Source organism: Pelecanus crispus, chromosome 1 (assembly GCF_030463565.1).
Source record: "Pelecanus crispus isolate bPelCri1 chromosome 1, bPelCri1.pri, whole genome shotgun sequence".
Lineage (NCBI taxonomy): Eukaryota > Metazoa > Chordata > Aves > Pelecaniformes > Pelecanidae > Pelecanus > Pelecanus crispus.
In genome coordinates, this window is record NC_134643.1 from 197,111,195 (window position 1) to 197,127,337 (window position 16,143).

The window sequence follows — 16,143 nt, forward strand, 5'->3', positions numbered from 1 at the left end:
ACAGAGGCCAAACGTGACATTGCCCGTAACGCTTTCTGCAGCAGAAGAGTCTCTCCTTACCAAAATCAGAAAATTCGTCCTTATTTATGAAGAAATTAGCTTCCTTCCACACATGCAATGGCATATATAAAAACCTTTTCATGGAAGTAATTAAGGCAAAAGCTCAGCCTCAGGAGTTTTGAGAGGATTAATAATTGCATGAACTAAAGCCTCAAATATTTAACATAGCTAGATGGTTTCCATAATACACCCTTCAGACCAGATCAGTTATTCCTGCTATGTAATATTTCAGTATGTAGCCAGAAAGAAAAGCTTTACACGCTCTCGTAGCATTACACCATCTCTGAAATATGACAAGGGGGCAATTTGAGCAATGCTATTAGCACCCATGCTTTTGACTGAACATTTCTCCAAAGCTATTACCAACTCCAAATACATTTAGTATTTAGGCTTGTTTAGTCATTTGCAAGTGTTCTAGCTAAAGCAGTTTGTTACGCATTTTTTATCCTCAGTTTTGTGATACAGCAAACACGCACACTCAGAATTTTTTGACTAAAATAATTTTATTAATAACTACAACTATTAACAACAATGATTTGGATTATAAATATTGGTAAGCCTAACTTCAGTTATTATAGGTAAATTCAAGTTTTCAGTCGCTGTGTTGCAATACCATTTTCAGTTCCGACACCCAGTCTGGGTCATCTTCCTCAAAGTCCCTAAAAATAGATTTCAAAATGTTATTTTGCAAAGCAAAATGCAACTTCATAAATCTTTGCTGGTGCTTTTCCCCCCCCTAAAATTACCCTACAACTAGTAGAAATTCTGTTAAAAATATCAACATGACTTATTTCCTGCACCATTGTGATTAAGGAACAAATAGGGTGTCTCTTTTGAATTTACCCAAATAAGTTTTATCAAAAGCAAAACCAAATGCATATACTAAGAGACTGCAAATGTGTTGATATTAACAGCTTACAGTTGAACTGCAGTAATACATGCCTAAATACTTCATCTCCACGTGCCACAAAAATAAGCAATGACATAAACTGAGATTCTGAGATTCCAAGAAAACCCCCAAAACGTACATACATCTGTAAAATATGCTATTTGTGTTCAGAATGTGTTGATGCACACTCTGCTCTTTCAAAAACAGAAGTGGGTCACTAACATAAACAGAACACCGAAGTTAAAAAGTTTCTACAAATATGTCTCAATAAGTTGGTACCAAAGTGATTTTATTGCACTATGCATGAAAGAGTAGGAAGAATAATACACAAATAGAGCAAACATACCACTAGGCAAGTGGATTTGCCACTGGTTATCTGATTTCAGAGTTGGACTACAAAGATGTTTCATGCAAGAAGGTTTTGCACTTTACTGTAGATCTAATTTCATCTCATGCTTTCATTTTTGCAAAGTCATCAGCAAAAACAATCTGCTGATAACAAGCAACCTGTTTAATCTCAACACCATCAGTAACTACATTTATAGCAAAGAAAACCTGATATCGAATCAGATATCAGATATCAAATAAGATATCAAATGTTACTAAATTTTAGTATCATTATGTAAGAGAGGGATGGATTTAGATGCTGAGAAAAATACTGGTTTTTTTCAGGGGAATGTCTTTTTGGAAAAATCACTTTAAGGAACCAAAGAAAACAGAAATACAAGGATGTAATTTGGACGTACGTGTCATCTTCATCAGATCTAGGCTCCAGTCTCTCAGAATCTATGACAACAACCTCATGTTCACCATCTACTTCATCAGATGCTTCAGTTTCGTCAGCAAGTGGACCTCTAAATACATTTTCAGAAGCTTTGAAAGTATAAAAATGAAAATGTCACCAAAATCCTTTAATTTTAAAAATAAAATTATTAAGAATATAGATACGATATAGCGTTTCTAATTTGTCCCCAGTTCTTAGCAGACTCCAGTACAACCTGTTACCTATTTTAAGTGGGGAGATAAACTACTAACGCAACTGAAGTGCAGAACAAGTATTTATGACTGTGGCTGTGCACATCTATAGACTACAGCTACATTTTGCCCTGCCACCTTACCATTGCATCTTCTAAATAGGGCACTACTGACTTAGTGAAGGTGGATTTACCCAATGGGGCTACAGCTTATTTATTGCACCTCCCTAAGGCATGCACCAGGCTGCCTAGCAGGATGGAGACTGCATGGCTCTGCAGTCTCTGCATTTATGTCACAACCTCGTTCAGCTGTTGAGCTGCAAGTGAAAGTTCTTCATAAAGAGAGTGGAGATGTACAATCACTCATGAATTCTCGGCTTGGATTTTTGTGATCCCACATTTCATTTGGTAAACTTTAAAAAGAAACAAAACAGCCTGTTGTCTCATGAACTCAAGTGCACAAGCTCTATACACAGGGGCTATGTATGTTAGGAAAAAAAAATCTTTATTAAAAAACCTGTTTGCAAAAACATTTGCCTGCAAACCGGGGATTTACCTCGTTTATAAATTGTGTACGTTTTAAATGCTAAGCTGACATCTGCATTACTGAGAATGTTCATCAGGGTCTGAGGAGTTTCCTTGTTCCACTGCTTACGTGGTTTATTTTCACTGTAGTTTATAACACAGCCACCTAGGTATAAAATCATTGATAAATACTACTTAGACAAAATTGCATTAGCAGTGTGGATTAGAAAGATCACATTCAAGAGAGAAATACAGGAAGAAGAGAGTATAGATGTTTCCATCTGTAGCACTGCTGACCTCTCAACAGGCTGAGGTTGACACTATCAGCATTAAGAAGAAAGAAAATTACAGAAGGCCACAGTGGAGCCTTCCGCTAGCAGGGAGCCAGCAGAAACTGGCTGAGGGGTGTGAGGAGTCAGAGTCTCTCCAAGCTTATTTGGTGGCTCTGTAAATCTCACAAAACAGAGCCTGTGGCCATTTCTATGCCTTTTAATAGCAGAACACCTAAACACATGCATTCTTCTGTTCTGTTCCTTTGCCCTGCATATAATTATTGTATAACGTTCTTACCATGGGAATTTTCTGACTACTCATATCTTGATTATTTATTTCAAGAGCACCAATTCACATTTACTTAGAATACATATCCATAATCACATGAAATAATTATAACAATTGCATACAGTGTGGAGTATTTTAAAATGGAAATATTTTTCAGAAGAAACCCCACATTAAGTGTTCTAACTAAAAGTTGTTGATGTGGAAGACTCTCTGCCTCACATCTGAAGTACGTCATTAATAGTTCTTGTCATTGGCATTATCTGTATGTTAAATGACAACAGAAGTAGAGGTACGGATGTTATATGCTCCCAATAGTATGCTGTACTTGAAAGACAGGCAGCTGCATTCTGCATCAAATGAATTCCTCAAAATATTTTAAAATTATTTTTACATCATTTTAAATAGGCCCTGTAAAGTTTTGGCTTTCAAAATCTGTAAAGAACTACTGATATTACTTGAATTAAAACCACATTTAATTAAATCTTACTTTTAGCCTCTTCAGATGTAAAACTGGAAGAAAGCAAGGATGCATTTTCCAGGACATCCACTACAGTATTGGATATCCTCTTTTCCCATTGCCTCCTGTGGGGATGTGACAAATCAGTAACTCCTGGGAGGGCATCAGAAGCTTCTACTGTAATTGCAACAAAAAAAAAAAGGATGATAACCAGCATCTGACTTGATTCTTTGTCCATGCAAACTAGTTCTAAGCATACAGCACTTCACTAACAGTGAGGTTTGATTCTGTGGGTACAAGTCTGAACTTGGTAAGAGTTCCCCATATATTTACTCTATACCAAATGTTTTCAAACAGTTATTTTTTAACACTTCAGCCAAGACTTTTTTTTTTTTCTTTAAATCTCAGATGAGCAGTAAGAATCAATATAATTGCAGAAGTAACAGGCATGGTTTTCTGTAGGTGCAGACTTGTATGCTCTGCCTGTTTAAATGGCTGGATCATTGACATTTAGATATCACTACATAGAAGGAAATGCATCAGCCTTAAAACTATAAAACTTACCCTCTTCATCAGATTTCCTTTCTTCCTTTGTGCTTTCACTCAAATCGTTAGTAATATTTTTCCTTTCAAAGGGGCTATGCTTGCTTTCATCTTTACTTTGCTTTAAAAGAATAAAGACTGTATTAATCATTATCCTTGCTGCTGAGAAAAACAAAGGAGTAATATTAACATGGCATTAATTATTTTAGTTTTGCTATTAAATGGCTGGCCTAAAGATCTGAAAACTAAACCACTGACACCATGAAACCAGCTGCAATTGCACTGTATTGATTATTGCACTGCATTTCACACTCCATGCCCTTTTTTGACAGACAATCTCAGTTTTTGAAGCTAAGCACATATGTAGTTACTCGATCCAATTTGTGCTTTTATTTTTTTACATTTAAGAACAGTACCAATATAAAGATAAATTAGTCATATTCCCAGAGAAAACAAGATCACCCAAATATTAAGCTTCTCAGATTGGCAGGTCTATTAAAAGAAAAAAAAAAAAAAAAAGCCCTACTGGCAGCATGTTTTAAAAAATATACTCAATATGGCTGAGACAGGCTGTGCTATAATGTACCCATAAGGGACTTCTTGGCCACCTGTGACTTAATTCTCCTCACCTGAAACCTCAACATGGGCCCTAAAAACTAGTGAGAATTATGTCCAGACTAGACTGTTTCCACAGCAGCCTGTTCAAAATGTGTCCCTAAAGCAAAGAAAATGCATGAATTTTTGCAGTACTCCAAAACTTAGAAAAAACAGGAGAGGGTTTTTTGGTTTTGGGTTTGTTTGGGGTTTTTTGTTTGTTTGTTTGTTTTGACAGGGCTATGAGGAAATCCACTTTGGAACTAAACTAAATGTGGGAAGCATCAAAATGTTACAGTGGTGGGAAATGCACAGGAAAACTGCAATTTGAACACAGATGACAGCTGATCTAGTAGGCTGGTCTATGGTTTAGCATACTAATAATTTTCCATATGAACTTTTCTATAATACAGAACATTCTAAATTAATGAGATACAAATATTATATTTATATTTTAATACTTACCCTATTATTTTTCTTATTATTTGAGCTTCCACCAGCCATGACATTACCTGATACATTAAGGAACAGGTTCAAGAGTTAGTACCTTTAGCAAACATTTGCGGTAAAGTGGTGTTCCAGAGGTATGACAGCAAAGCCACTGAACCAAGGAATGAAAATTATGTGAAAGCTTCTTCACACTTCTTTCAACGTAGCTTATTCTCAACAGGGAGTCCCTCTACTATTCAGTTCCAAATGCGTACAAATTTTGGTGTAGCCAAATTTATGCAGAACTAAAAATCCAACATTGTCTCTAAAAATTAAATAATGAAAATAACTTGCCTTACCATATTCTGGGAAAGAAAGCACCATCATATTTAAAATATATGCAACAGCTAAAAGTTTTGCTTATTTTAAAATTGAAAGGTTTAATTCTAGCACAAGTCTTAAGACCTACAACGTATGTATTGCAGTTCTGCACTGTACTTCTCATGCTGGAATACAATTTACGCCCTTGTCCTGGTTTCAGCAGGGATAAAGTTAATTTTCTTCCTAGTAGTGACATAGTGCTGTGTTTTGCATTTAGCATACAAATAATGCTGATAACACAATGATGTTTTAGTTGTTGCTAAGTAGTGTTTATACTAGTCAAGGACTTTTCAGCTTCCCATGCTCTGCCAGGTGCAGAAGAAGCTGGGAGGGGGCACAGCCAGGACAGCTGATCCCAACTGGCCAAAGGGGTATCCCATACCATATGATGTCATGCTCATTATAGAAACTGGGGGGACCTGGCCGGGGGGCAGCAGTCACTGCTCAGGGACTGGCTGGGCATCGGTCGGTGGGTGGTGAGTAATTGCATTATGCCTCACTTGCTTTTTATATTCTTTTATCATTATTATTATTACTTTCTCTTCCTCTGCTGTGCTATTAAACTGCCTTTATGTCAACCCACGGGGTTTACTTGTTTTTTCCAATTCTCTCCCCCATCCCACTGAGGGGGGGAGGGTGAGCGAGCAGCTGTGTGGTGCTTTGTTGCCGACTGGGGTTAAACCACAACAACCCTTCAAGAATTTTTCCATACAAGTTCAATAATATTAGATTTTGAAATAATTAAAAGTAGATTTGAACATATAATACTAATGTTTTATAGCTATATTTAAGATCTCACAATTCCTAGTCATTTTGTCATTCCTTACATCAAGAAAAACATTGCTGACTTACCCTTTGGTCTTGCTGCATTCCCTTCATGTTTCTTGGTTTCCTTTAACACCTGCTCAAACTCATTTGTCATCTGGAATGTGTATGAAGAGATGCAAGTACTGTACCATTTTAAACTTTCACAAATTGTTGTATATTTGTTAAAAACAGACTTACTATACAAAAGCACTGTTACAGCTAACAGTATCTAATTTTAGCAGCATCATGTCAATATTCAACTTTTATTTTCAAAACAAACCCTTCTAAAACCTCAGTTTTCTCAGAAGTCTACAACTGTATTTATAGCTTTTAGAGTAGGACTTACACAACAGTACATTTCATATTGTTATACACTGACAAACTACAAAAGAAACTGATTTATTATCTAAAGTGTAGATACTATTGTTTAAATCTGGAGACAAAGAATATACCATACCTCAGAAGGCAAATGATTTTTTATAAGCTTGGTTAAGCAGCCTCTTGCAAGAATAGTACTGGCTGATGGACGATTCTGGGGATTTCTCTTAAACATCTGTTTTATTAAGTAATGGAGTTCATAGGAATAGTGAGATGGTAGTGGATTGTAGGACCCTTTGCATATCTTAAGGATGAGATGTTTCCAGCTATTGGCTTGAAACTGCATTAAAAATAAATGAATGTTAGAGCACAGAGTTTGAACATAAAGAAGCTGACATAATTTAAAAGCAACTTTAACATTTATTACATACAAATGCATGGTATGTATTATGTATGCTCCCTATTACCATACTGATTCAGCTCCCAGTTTGACAGTTTCAGGGCTCTAATTCAGAGGTGTGGAATAATGACCCCAAGTGGGCACACCAGTAACTTTCCTTTACATTTTGTGGGGCTATTACATAGGCATTTAATTATGTTAACAATGACAGAAATATAATTTGCTGAGAATGAAAACATCACAGTTTGCATACAAAGTTTGACTAAAAACAGATCATAATGGGTATTGCAAACAATAACCTGTACAACTGGAAACCAAGTGGGAGTTACTCCTATAAATTTAGGATTGTTCAAATTTTATTTTTGTAGGAACATAGCATTGAGAAAATTTGGATCATCTTAGTGTCCTTTACTTCATATACTTGAGATCAGAATCAAACTGCAAGAGTAAAACTGTAAGCCAGGAAAGATGCAGACTTTGATTTAAAAAAAACTCCAAAGAGTAATCATCAAAAGTAGCCTCTCAAGGCACAAATATCCTCTTGCAAATCTACATGAAATGGCTGAAGTTGTTACTTTTCTCAACTAACTGTTAACCAATCTTCAGTCAGGATTTACTGCTTCCAAGTCCAAGTCATCGGAGACTGCAGCGTCAGCAGGAACAGCCATAATCCACAGATGGAAACAGCCTGAGCTAAAATGGCTGAGCACTTCTATCTCCATGCAAAACCAGCTTTCTTTGGGTACACACCACTGGCTTGGCTGCAGAGTGCCAAGCATCTGCGGCGTGCAGCATCCTTTTACATCACCTCTGATAGATTATGCAAGAACATGTGTGACCATCACATAAAAACAGATACATAACACTTCACTGCCACTAAAAAGGGAAGAATGCTCCACTCCTTGGCATGCCAGCTCTGAGTACTGCCTGAATAGCTGTGACACTGACAAAGCCTTGCCACAGACCTACTTAGGCTAACACACGCCTGTGCACAGACTTCTTTATCACTCAGTCACGTGCAGTATAGACTTCTAAACTCCTGTACTGCTAGGAGTTGCAGCTGCATTAGCACAATGAAATTAAATGGCTGCTTATAAAAAACTAAGACAAAATGCCCTTAAATTAGGATGATCTCGTTTTCTTGCAAAACAAGCATATCCTGATAAGGGCTCTTGTGTTAGCCATGTGCCTGTATATAGAAGCCAGAGGAAGTTAACACATAGGAAGCATAACATCAACACTGTAAAAGACATGTCCCAGAAATAACAGAGGACAGAACCATCCATCAAGGTTCCCACTGTCCCAATAGGACAGTGCTCGGACTTTGATTTGAAGAATAAGCAAACAGGTGTATCACTGACACGAGGTACAAAACTGCTTATCACTTACTATATTTTACTATACTTGCATACAATATATGCTCTTTAGCAAAGATTTTGAGTGTCCTTGCCTCCATCTTTAGTGATCATCTTGATCCTGTAAAACACAATGCTCATTTCAACATCCCTACAGATACCTGGAACCAGACTGGCACTTGCTGGACTCTTTAATAAGCCCCAGATCACCTCACTGATACTGAGGAAAATGAACCAAGAAGGAAAAAAAAAAAAATTTTTTTCTAACCATTTAGAAAATTGAGTGTTTCACAGAAGGGTCCAATAGGTCCAAGAGCTGTTGAAAAAACAGAAGGCATATAGTGGAGGAGGGGTGGGAAGGGTGGAGCAATACTTCCCTCTTTCAGAAGCAGCAGCAAACACGTCAGTCAAATAAATAATTGGCTGTGAATCCATCAAACAACAGCTAACTGCTAATTTAATTTTAATGAATTCTGAAACTTTTCTCATAGCAATAAAGCTATACTTACTGGATGTCTAAGAGTGCACAGCTCATATAGAATACATCCCAGAGACCATATATCACTGTAGATATAGAGAAAGATGAGACGTTTTGAGCCAAAAATTACAATTTAATATCCTGCCTAGAAAAAGTTACATTCATTATGTGTACATAACTGAATTGAAAAACCAAAAATAAATGTAAGGAACCATAAAAGACAATACAATTATGAGTTTAACCTCTTCAGTGGAAATGATCTTGCTTATTTTATCCCACCCTGATGTGAAAAAGGATGACTGTTGTACAGCTGTAGTTGGCTTTTTATTCCCAGAACGTCTCCTAAGCAATTTGCTGCAACAATATTTACCCTTCCACACTTCAAAGCCTTTGTATTCCATGACCCTTAACATAAGATGGCAGACACACAATCCTAATTCTGAGAGTTGGAATTCTGGCCTTGCCAATGAGAATTCTCCCACTGAGAAAAAAACCATCATCTTCCCCCCAAAGTGAGTACTGCCACCTGCAGAAAGAAATAACTGATGTATTTCTTTCAAGAGGAGCAGAAAAAAATTAAGCACTACAAGGTTTCTTCCCTTCTGTTGAAAATGAGTTACTTGGTTCAGGTACAACTAGGGTCACAGAACAGATCTGGGGGAAGAGATATAAAATGACTTAGTATTTTAGAGTCTGGGAGGAAGCTGTAAACACCATACTGTCAAGATGCTCTTGGAAGTTCTTGCATAAGGACCAGAATAACTGCGCTCTATAAATTTAAGTCATCAGTTCTGTAGCCATTATCCCTACATTATCAGGACTGGCAAGAAAAGCTTAAAAAATAAGATCAGCCAAAAAAGGTAAGACCAGCTGAAAGACACAAACACATACATACTTATGTGCATGCATTCATACATATGTGTGTGTATGTTTGTATGCATGTATTTACTCTCCCAAATGCAGAGAGAGGTCTGCACACCAGTTTTCAAACTTTTAAGACAAAAGATATTATGTGCTCAGTTACCTAAGTAAAGAGGGATTTAGGCCTTTTCATCTTAAAAAACATGTAATTACTTCTTTCTAAATATTTCTCAGCTCCATATCTTCTCCAAACCAAATATGGATAAGCCACAAAGCCAGATTGAGACAACAATAAAAAGACATACATCAGTCAGGCATTATTTGTGACCACTGAAAATACGAATACCTTTTGTTGTTGTATGGCATGCTTTCCCATATTTCTGGAGGTACGTAATAAGGAGTTCCCACATACGTGCAAGCATATGACATTGGACTATTGAAATGACAAAGAAGAAATGTCAGATGAAAACTAATTATTTAAGAGATCTGTACTATTTATCAATGGTAAAATAATACTTTATACCACTGAGATCAGTGGAGATATCCACATACTGTGCAAGAAGGCGCGCAGATCCAAAATCTCCCAATTTGACTTTTCCATTTTGAGTGAGGAAGACGTTCTGCATTTCAAGAGAAGGACAGATTTACACACTTAAATATTCTTCTAGGAAACATTTCCGTAGTTTGTATATACAGAAAACACAGTGACAATCACTTCTGATATTTTATCTTTATATTTCCTTTTACTTGCTTCTCCTAATACTTCTATCAAAAAAAAAAAGTTAAGAACTATGTTGTGTTTAAAGGGAGATGGAAAGGTTATATGGGCCTAAAGCCCCAGCATCAGTAGCAGAGGAAGAATCAGAGCTTAGAAATGCTTTAATCTTTATGCTGTACTCAAACTACTAATGTCACACTTCCTTCTGAATTTCTATCTCTCTGCTAGAAACAAGTAAAAAAAAAAAAAAAGAGGCAAGATATTTACAAACTGCATACTCCATACACGTTTTATACTTCTGTTATTGTTCTAAATTATGAGCAGTCTCTCACAAGCGATTGGCGCTATCAGCAGTGTGGATATGAAGGGTATAGCTATACTTAGATGATGTTTATGCCCACAATATTACATCATCCCATACACTCAACAATTTCATTTACCTAATATTCTTAACCCTAAATGAAAAGCACAGCATGTAGCAGTAACAGGAAATTATGAGAGGGAGTTGAACTTTTGCATGCAGTAGAGAGTTTATTAATGGCAACAAAACTTGCTCTGTTCACCTTGGATTTGATATCCCTGTGCAACACACGTTTATCATGAATATGCTTCACACCCAGGCACATCTGCACAAACCAGTGAAGGATCTGAAAAGAGCAACTAAGTGTTATAACAGCTTAATGCTGTATATAATGAATCATTTACTAACAGATTAAAAAAAAAAAAATCAAGAAAGAAAAAAAAGCATGTTAGGAATATCTGGGAGTTAAAAGTAACTCTAGCATAATGGCCTCCAGTCAGCCTGAAAGACTGAATTCCTTACAATAAAGTATATTTTAACATGCCAGAAGGAATGTTTGCTACCTTTGTCTAGAAAACCCTAATAATACATAACAATAGTGAAGCTAGGGAGTCACTACATGGCACTTTACCTGATGGTCATTTTATAAGTGTGTCAATTACAATTTCATAGTAAATTACCAAATTAAAAAGCAAAAAAACCCACACTGAGTTAACATACTGTTTCTAAAAGGAAATATATTATTCTTAAAAGTACAAAATAAAGTTCTTGGAGGTGCTTGGCCAATCTAAATATTAGATTAGGTGAGGATTCTGGTCTTTTCATTTTAACTAAGGTGATGAATCTAACTGGCAGGAAGTAGTCTGGACCTTCTTCTAAGTATTTTTATAGCCTCTGTGATAAAAAGAGTTAATGCCTGCTGAATGGTTTAAACATTTAATTGCTACATAAAGTGCAAGCATTTAGTCTCTGGCTAGTTTCATTTATCTTACCAGAGTGCTTTATTTACTTTTCATTTGCAGTACCTCTTACTGTGTTTGAAATTCTTGCTGAGGTTTGTGTTAAATTCTTACTTAATTGCATAGATTTATGCATGCAAACCTGACTCTGTTTTTCACACTGCCTGCACAATCATCAGATACAGACAGCAATTTATTTTTTTATTCCTTTCAGTCCAATTCTCATCTCGTTCTGCTGGAAATTATCAAAGAAATAATGCTTCTACCTATAAGTGTCTTTGTTTCATTTAACGTACTTCAAGGTGTTTATGTATCTATAATTTGGTTTATGTGATGCAGGGTGCTTCAGTTTACATGAAACAGGACTCCTAGGTCCTTGGTTCAAAACAATGACTTTTCTTACCGTATCTTCAGGGAACAACTTTCCTCTTTGGTGTTTAATCTTTTGCATTAGATCCCCATCATCACAATATTCCATCACTATATACAGATGTCCATCAGCTAAATTTTAGATAATTTAAGAATAATTAGTATTTTCATTAGCAGGGTAAGTATATTATTTTTACTATAAAGCTCTGACTACATGCTATGTATTATATATTACAATAAACATGCGTATCGTTTATAACATGTATTACAAACAACCAAACAAAAAAGTAATCTTGATCCCTCAGGAGTATGCAACTTTAAACAAATAAAGATATTTTAAGTTTTTGTATTTACCTTCAAATGATTCTTTATAGGCAACGATATTTGGATGTTTCATTTTAGCCAAAAGAACTGCTTCCTTCCTAGAGTTCTCTGCATCAGATGAAGACTGAAAATGTAAATATGCTTATATAAATGTCACACTAATGGATTTTCATATATACACATAACGCACCTCACTTTCCGAAAGGAAAATATTTTAAAGAATTGTTCTTCATTTATTTTAAGTCATTCAGAAACTTGAAAACCCCATCATTTTTTAATCTATGTTTTCTTACCAGCTGAAGACTTTGGGGTTTGGGGGGGTTTGTTTTGGGGTTTTGTTTGGGTTTTTTTTTTTTTTTAATTTGAGAGGATATTTGCCTACTTAAGTTAATAACTTTTTCTATTTTAAAAATGCAGAACTATGTTACAAAGCAGCACACGCTGACTTTGCAACAGCTGACAGTCTACACTGCATGAACTCGGTATAAAGCCAAGTGCCCAGGTATGAACTGAGCTTCAGCCTTGATAAAGCCAGTGTCTCCCATTTTGTGATTTTTTGGTTACCTAAGTGCAGAGAAGGTAACCTTAGTATCTGATTACCAGCAATAATATGAGGCTGATTTTCTCGTTAGGTATTGCAGATGAAATCTGCGTTCTAGTGAAATCAACAGGAATCCAGACAAACGGCATCAGGGGAGCAGGGGTTTCCTGCTGAGTGTGTTCCTGTGTGCTACACTTCCCAAAATGTAACCACACACTTTCTGAAACAGATCAGATTTTGCTACTTTACTTACTATCAACAACATAGACTCAGACATAGTTATATAGTAGCAATACCATGCAACTGTCTAACACACAAAACTCTCAGCAAAAGTGTTCAGTGTTTCAAAAATATATCCAGAATTACAATTTTTTTAAACATTTTTTTAAGTGGTGGGTGAGGTGATGTATGTGTCACACTTACCATAGGTAGTCTTATTTCCTTCATTGCATACTTCTGGCCACTGATTCTATGATGAACTAGGAGAGCTCTGCCAAAGGATCCCTCTCCTAGTACTTTCAACACTTTGTATTCTTCCATGCTTTATAAGCCTACATCCAACACTTCTCTTCAAACACTCTTTTTCACAGGATAATCTTCTAAACTTTGCCATGACTTTGATTCATTTTTTAAAATCTGTTGTTAATATAAGCTGCAGGAGAAGAAAAAAAACCCAACAACACAAAATAACGAGAACAGGGGATAAATGTGGGTACCTACAACTATTCAGCATTACCATAAATACAGTTCCAACCACTGTTACTATGATTTTGCTGCAGATGAGGCCTTCAGAAAGTTCCACTCAAAGTATCATACAGTGTGTCTCTGCAATTCTTTTATTTTGAATGCTAAAGCTCTTTGAAAATGCAAATTATAGCCCTACAACTTAGCATCTTCTTTTTGTTATTTGCACTTCTGCAGGTACTTTCATAATGCTAAACAAAACTCACAGGCACAATAATACAAACCCTAAGCTTCAAGCTTCCAGTGACAATTCTCACCTAAAACAGCATAAGCAGGATCAAACTGGAAAAAGTTACTGGTGTTCATGGGCAAAGACCTCAATGACTGGCAGATATAAAATAGAATAGAATAGAATAGAATAGAATAGAATAGAATAGAATAGAATAGAATAGAATAGAATAGAATAGAATAGTTCAGTTGGAAGGGATCTACAATGATCATCTAGTCCAACTGCCTGACCACTTCAGGGCTGACCAAAAGTTAAAGCATGTTATTAAGGGCATTGTCCAAATGCCTCTTAAACACAGACAGGCTTGGGGCATCAACCACCTCTCTAGAAAGCCTGTTTCAGTGCTTGACCACCCTCTCAGTAAGGAAATGCTTCCTAATGTCCAGTCTAAACCTCTCCTGGCACAGCTTTGAACCATTCTCACCCGTCCTATCGCTGGATTTACAGGCTATGTGCTTCCTTCAAAATGTTGGTAGTTTTAAGTTAGTTATCCGCGACTCAAGCATCACTTTATGTATATACCTGTGCGCACACGGTGTTTTAAATGGGCTGATGAGTTGCTTTTAGGAGTCTCAGGGCTTAATTGTTTCTGAAAGGGTAAAATGCCGATTTACTCCGAGGCTGAAAAATAAACACGTTGATTAACTTACTTGAAAACTCTGACAGCACTTAAGTAATGACTAAAGATGGTGTTTTTCAGGGGAGCGGCCACGCTCAGTGTGTGCTTCATTTTAGTAATAGTTACGCCTGGTAGCTACGGTTGTTTCCCTGAAGAGGCCGGGCTTTCAACGCGTTGTAGGCGGTACTCACCTCAGAGGAACGGCGGGAACTGCCGAGGCCTCCGCCCGGCGCCTGAGGAAAGGCCCTGGGGTAGGCCCGGTGTTGGCTCCACGGCCGAGCAGGGCAGCACATCCAGCCTCCCCAAACTCGGTCGGGAAGGAGGACGGCGCTGCCTCGGAGGCCGGGCGGGATCGGGGCCGCGGGCGGGGCGGCCGCCCCGCCCGCGGCCCCGATCCCGCCCGGCCTCCGAGGCAGCGCCGCCTACAGTAATGGCGGCCCAGCCCTCCATGGAGGCTTTCCCCCCCAGTATTTATTAACAATAAACACTACCCCTCCATGCCCAGCACCTCAGTAGGAGGCCTGTTCATACCGCAGGAGTCCCTTTAGACAAAAGCCAAGGCACAAAACCCTGTTAACAATTCCTCTACTGTAGCGAGAGGCTGATTTGTGGCAGAGCTTAGCATGAGCGACTGAAGTAAATGAAGCCCTTAGGCCACGTGAATTGTACTTTAACCTTGGTTTCTTTATCTGTGGAAATGTAACCCACAGGTAAGGACATGGAAGTAAAACTTGAACTAGAGGATATTCTGTAACTACAGAAAATGTCTCAAGACACAGTCTTTGCTGCTTGCAAAGCATAATAGCTTTGGGTAGTTCTGTTGGCACCATTTTGTTTTCCGTGCTGGGAAAAGCATTTCCACTTCACAGACTTCCTGGTTAAAAGAAAAAAAAGGAAAAAAAAAAACCCACTAGAAATCACCCTGAGCCTGCCTCTGACAAAGCAGAACCAGCATGACACAGGTGCCCTGGATCAGTACATGATCCACAAGATGCAGCAGAGTTGAATCCTCCACAGCAGAGAACCAAAGCGCTTGCCTAGACCATGTTCTGACTGGGACACGGTCCATCCTGTGTTACTCCTTGTAGTACTGAAAGTGGGTGTTAGGACTTGCTTGTCAGTGATCAGGAGGGTTCTCTGAAGAAAACGTAGAATCACAGAGTCGTTTAGGTTGGAATAGACCTTTAAGATCATCCAGCCCAACCATTAACCTACACTACCAAGTCCATACTAAACCAATCAAGGGTAGACTAGACTAAACCATGTCCCAAAGTGCCACATCTACCTGTTTTTTTGAACACTTAATGTAGCACAGTAGTACACGTAAAGTTTGATTTCTTGGTAGACGCAAAGAGCATGTCCCTTCTGCAAACAGAAGATTCTAGCTAGCATAAGGACCAAGGTCTGTTTAACACTGAAATCTGAATGCTCAGCTACGGTTTAAGTTACAGATCATGTAAACTCTGCATATTGAAGATATGGAAACTCTTAGCTTCTGCTGAATATGAAAAATTTCATGATTTTCTGCTCTGACAGTTTACTTCCAAGAGCAGACTGAAATTATTTTCAGTATTCCAGTCTCAGACCTATAGCGATATTCTACAATTAATTTCCAGCCTAACTCCTATAAATAAAGAACAAACACAACTCAGTTCATTAGTTTAATAAGTCTACCATATTACAGACTAATGCAAACCAACATGAGAA

The 16,143-nt window shown here is 37.4% G+C and overlaps 1 protein-coding gene across 1 annotated transcript; it reads right to left on the reverse strand.

The window, feature by feature from the left end:
- Nucleotides 1-652: 652 nt before the first annotated feature.
- NEK3 (NIMA related kinase 3) lies at nt 653-13,384 on the reverse strand. The gene is made up of 15 exons (XM_009484464.2): nt 13,268-13,384; nt 12,334-12,427; nt 12,014-12,111; nt 10,914-10,997; nt 10,185-10,252; nt 9,979-10,065; nt 8,803-8,857; nt 6,678-6,878; nt 6,266-6,335; nt 5,069-5,115; nt 4,031-4,130; nt 3,497-3,643; nt 2,480-2,614; nt 1,696-1,822; nt 653-719 (listed from the first exon to the last, which is right to left on the reverse strand). Exons 1-15 carry the CDS (start codon nt 13,382-13,384, stop codon nt 653-655), a joined length of 1,497 nt encoding a protein of 498 aa, XP_009482739.2.
- Nucleotides 13,385-16,143: the final 2,759 nt, after the last annotated feature.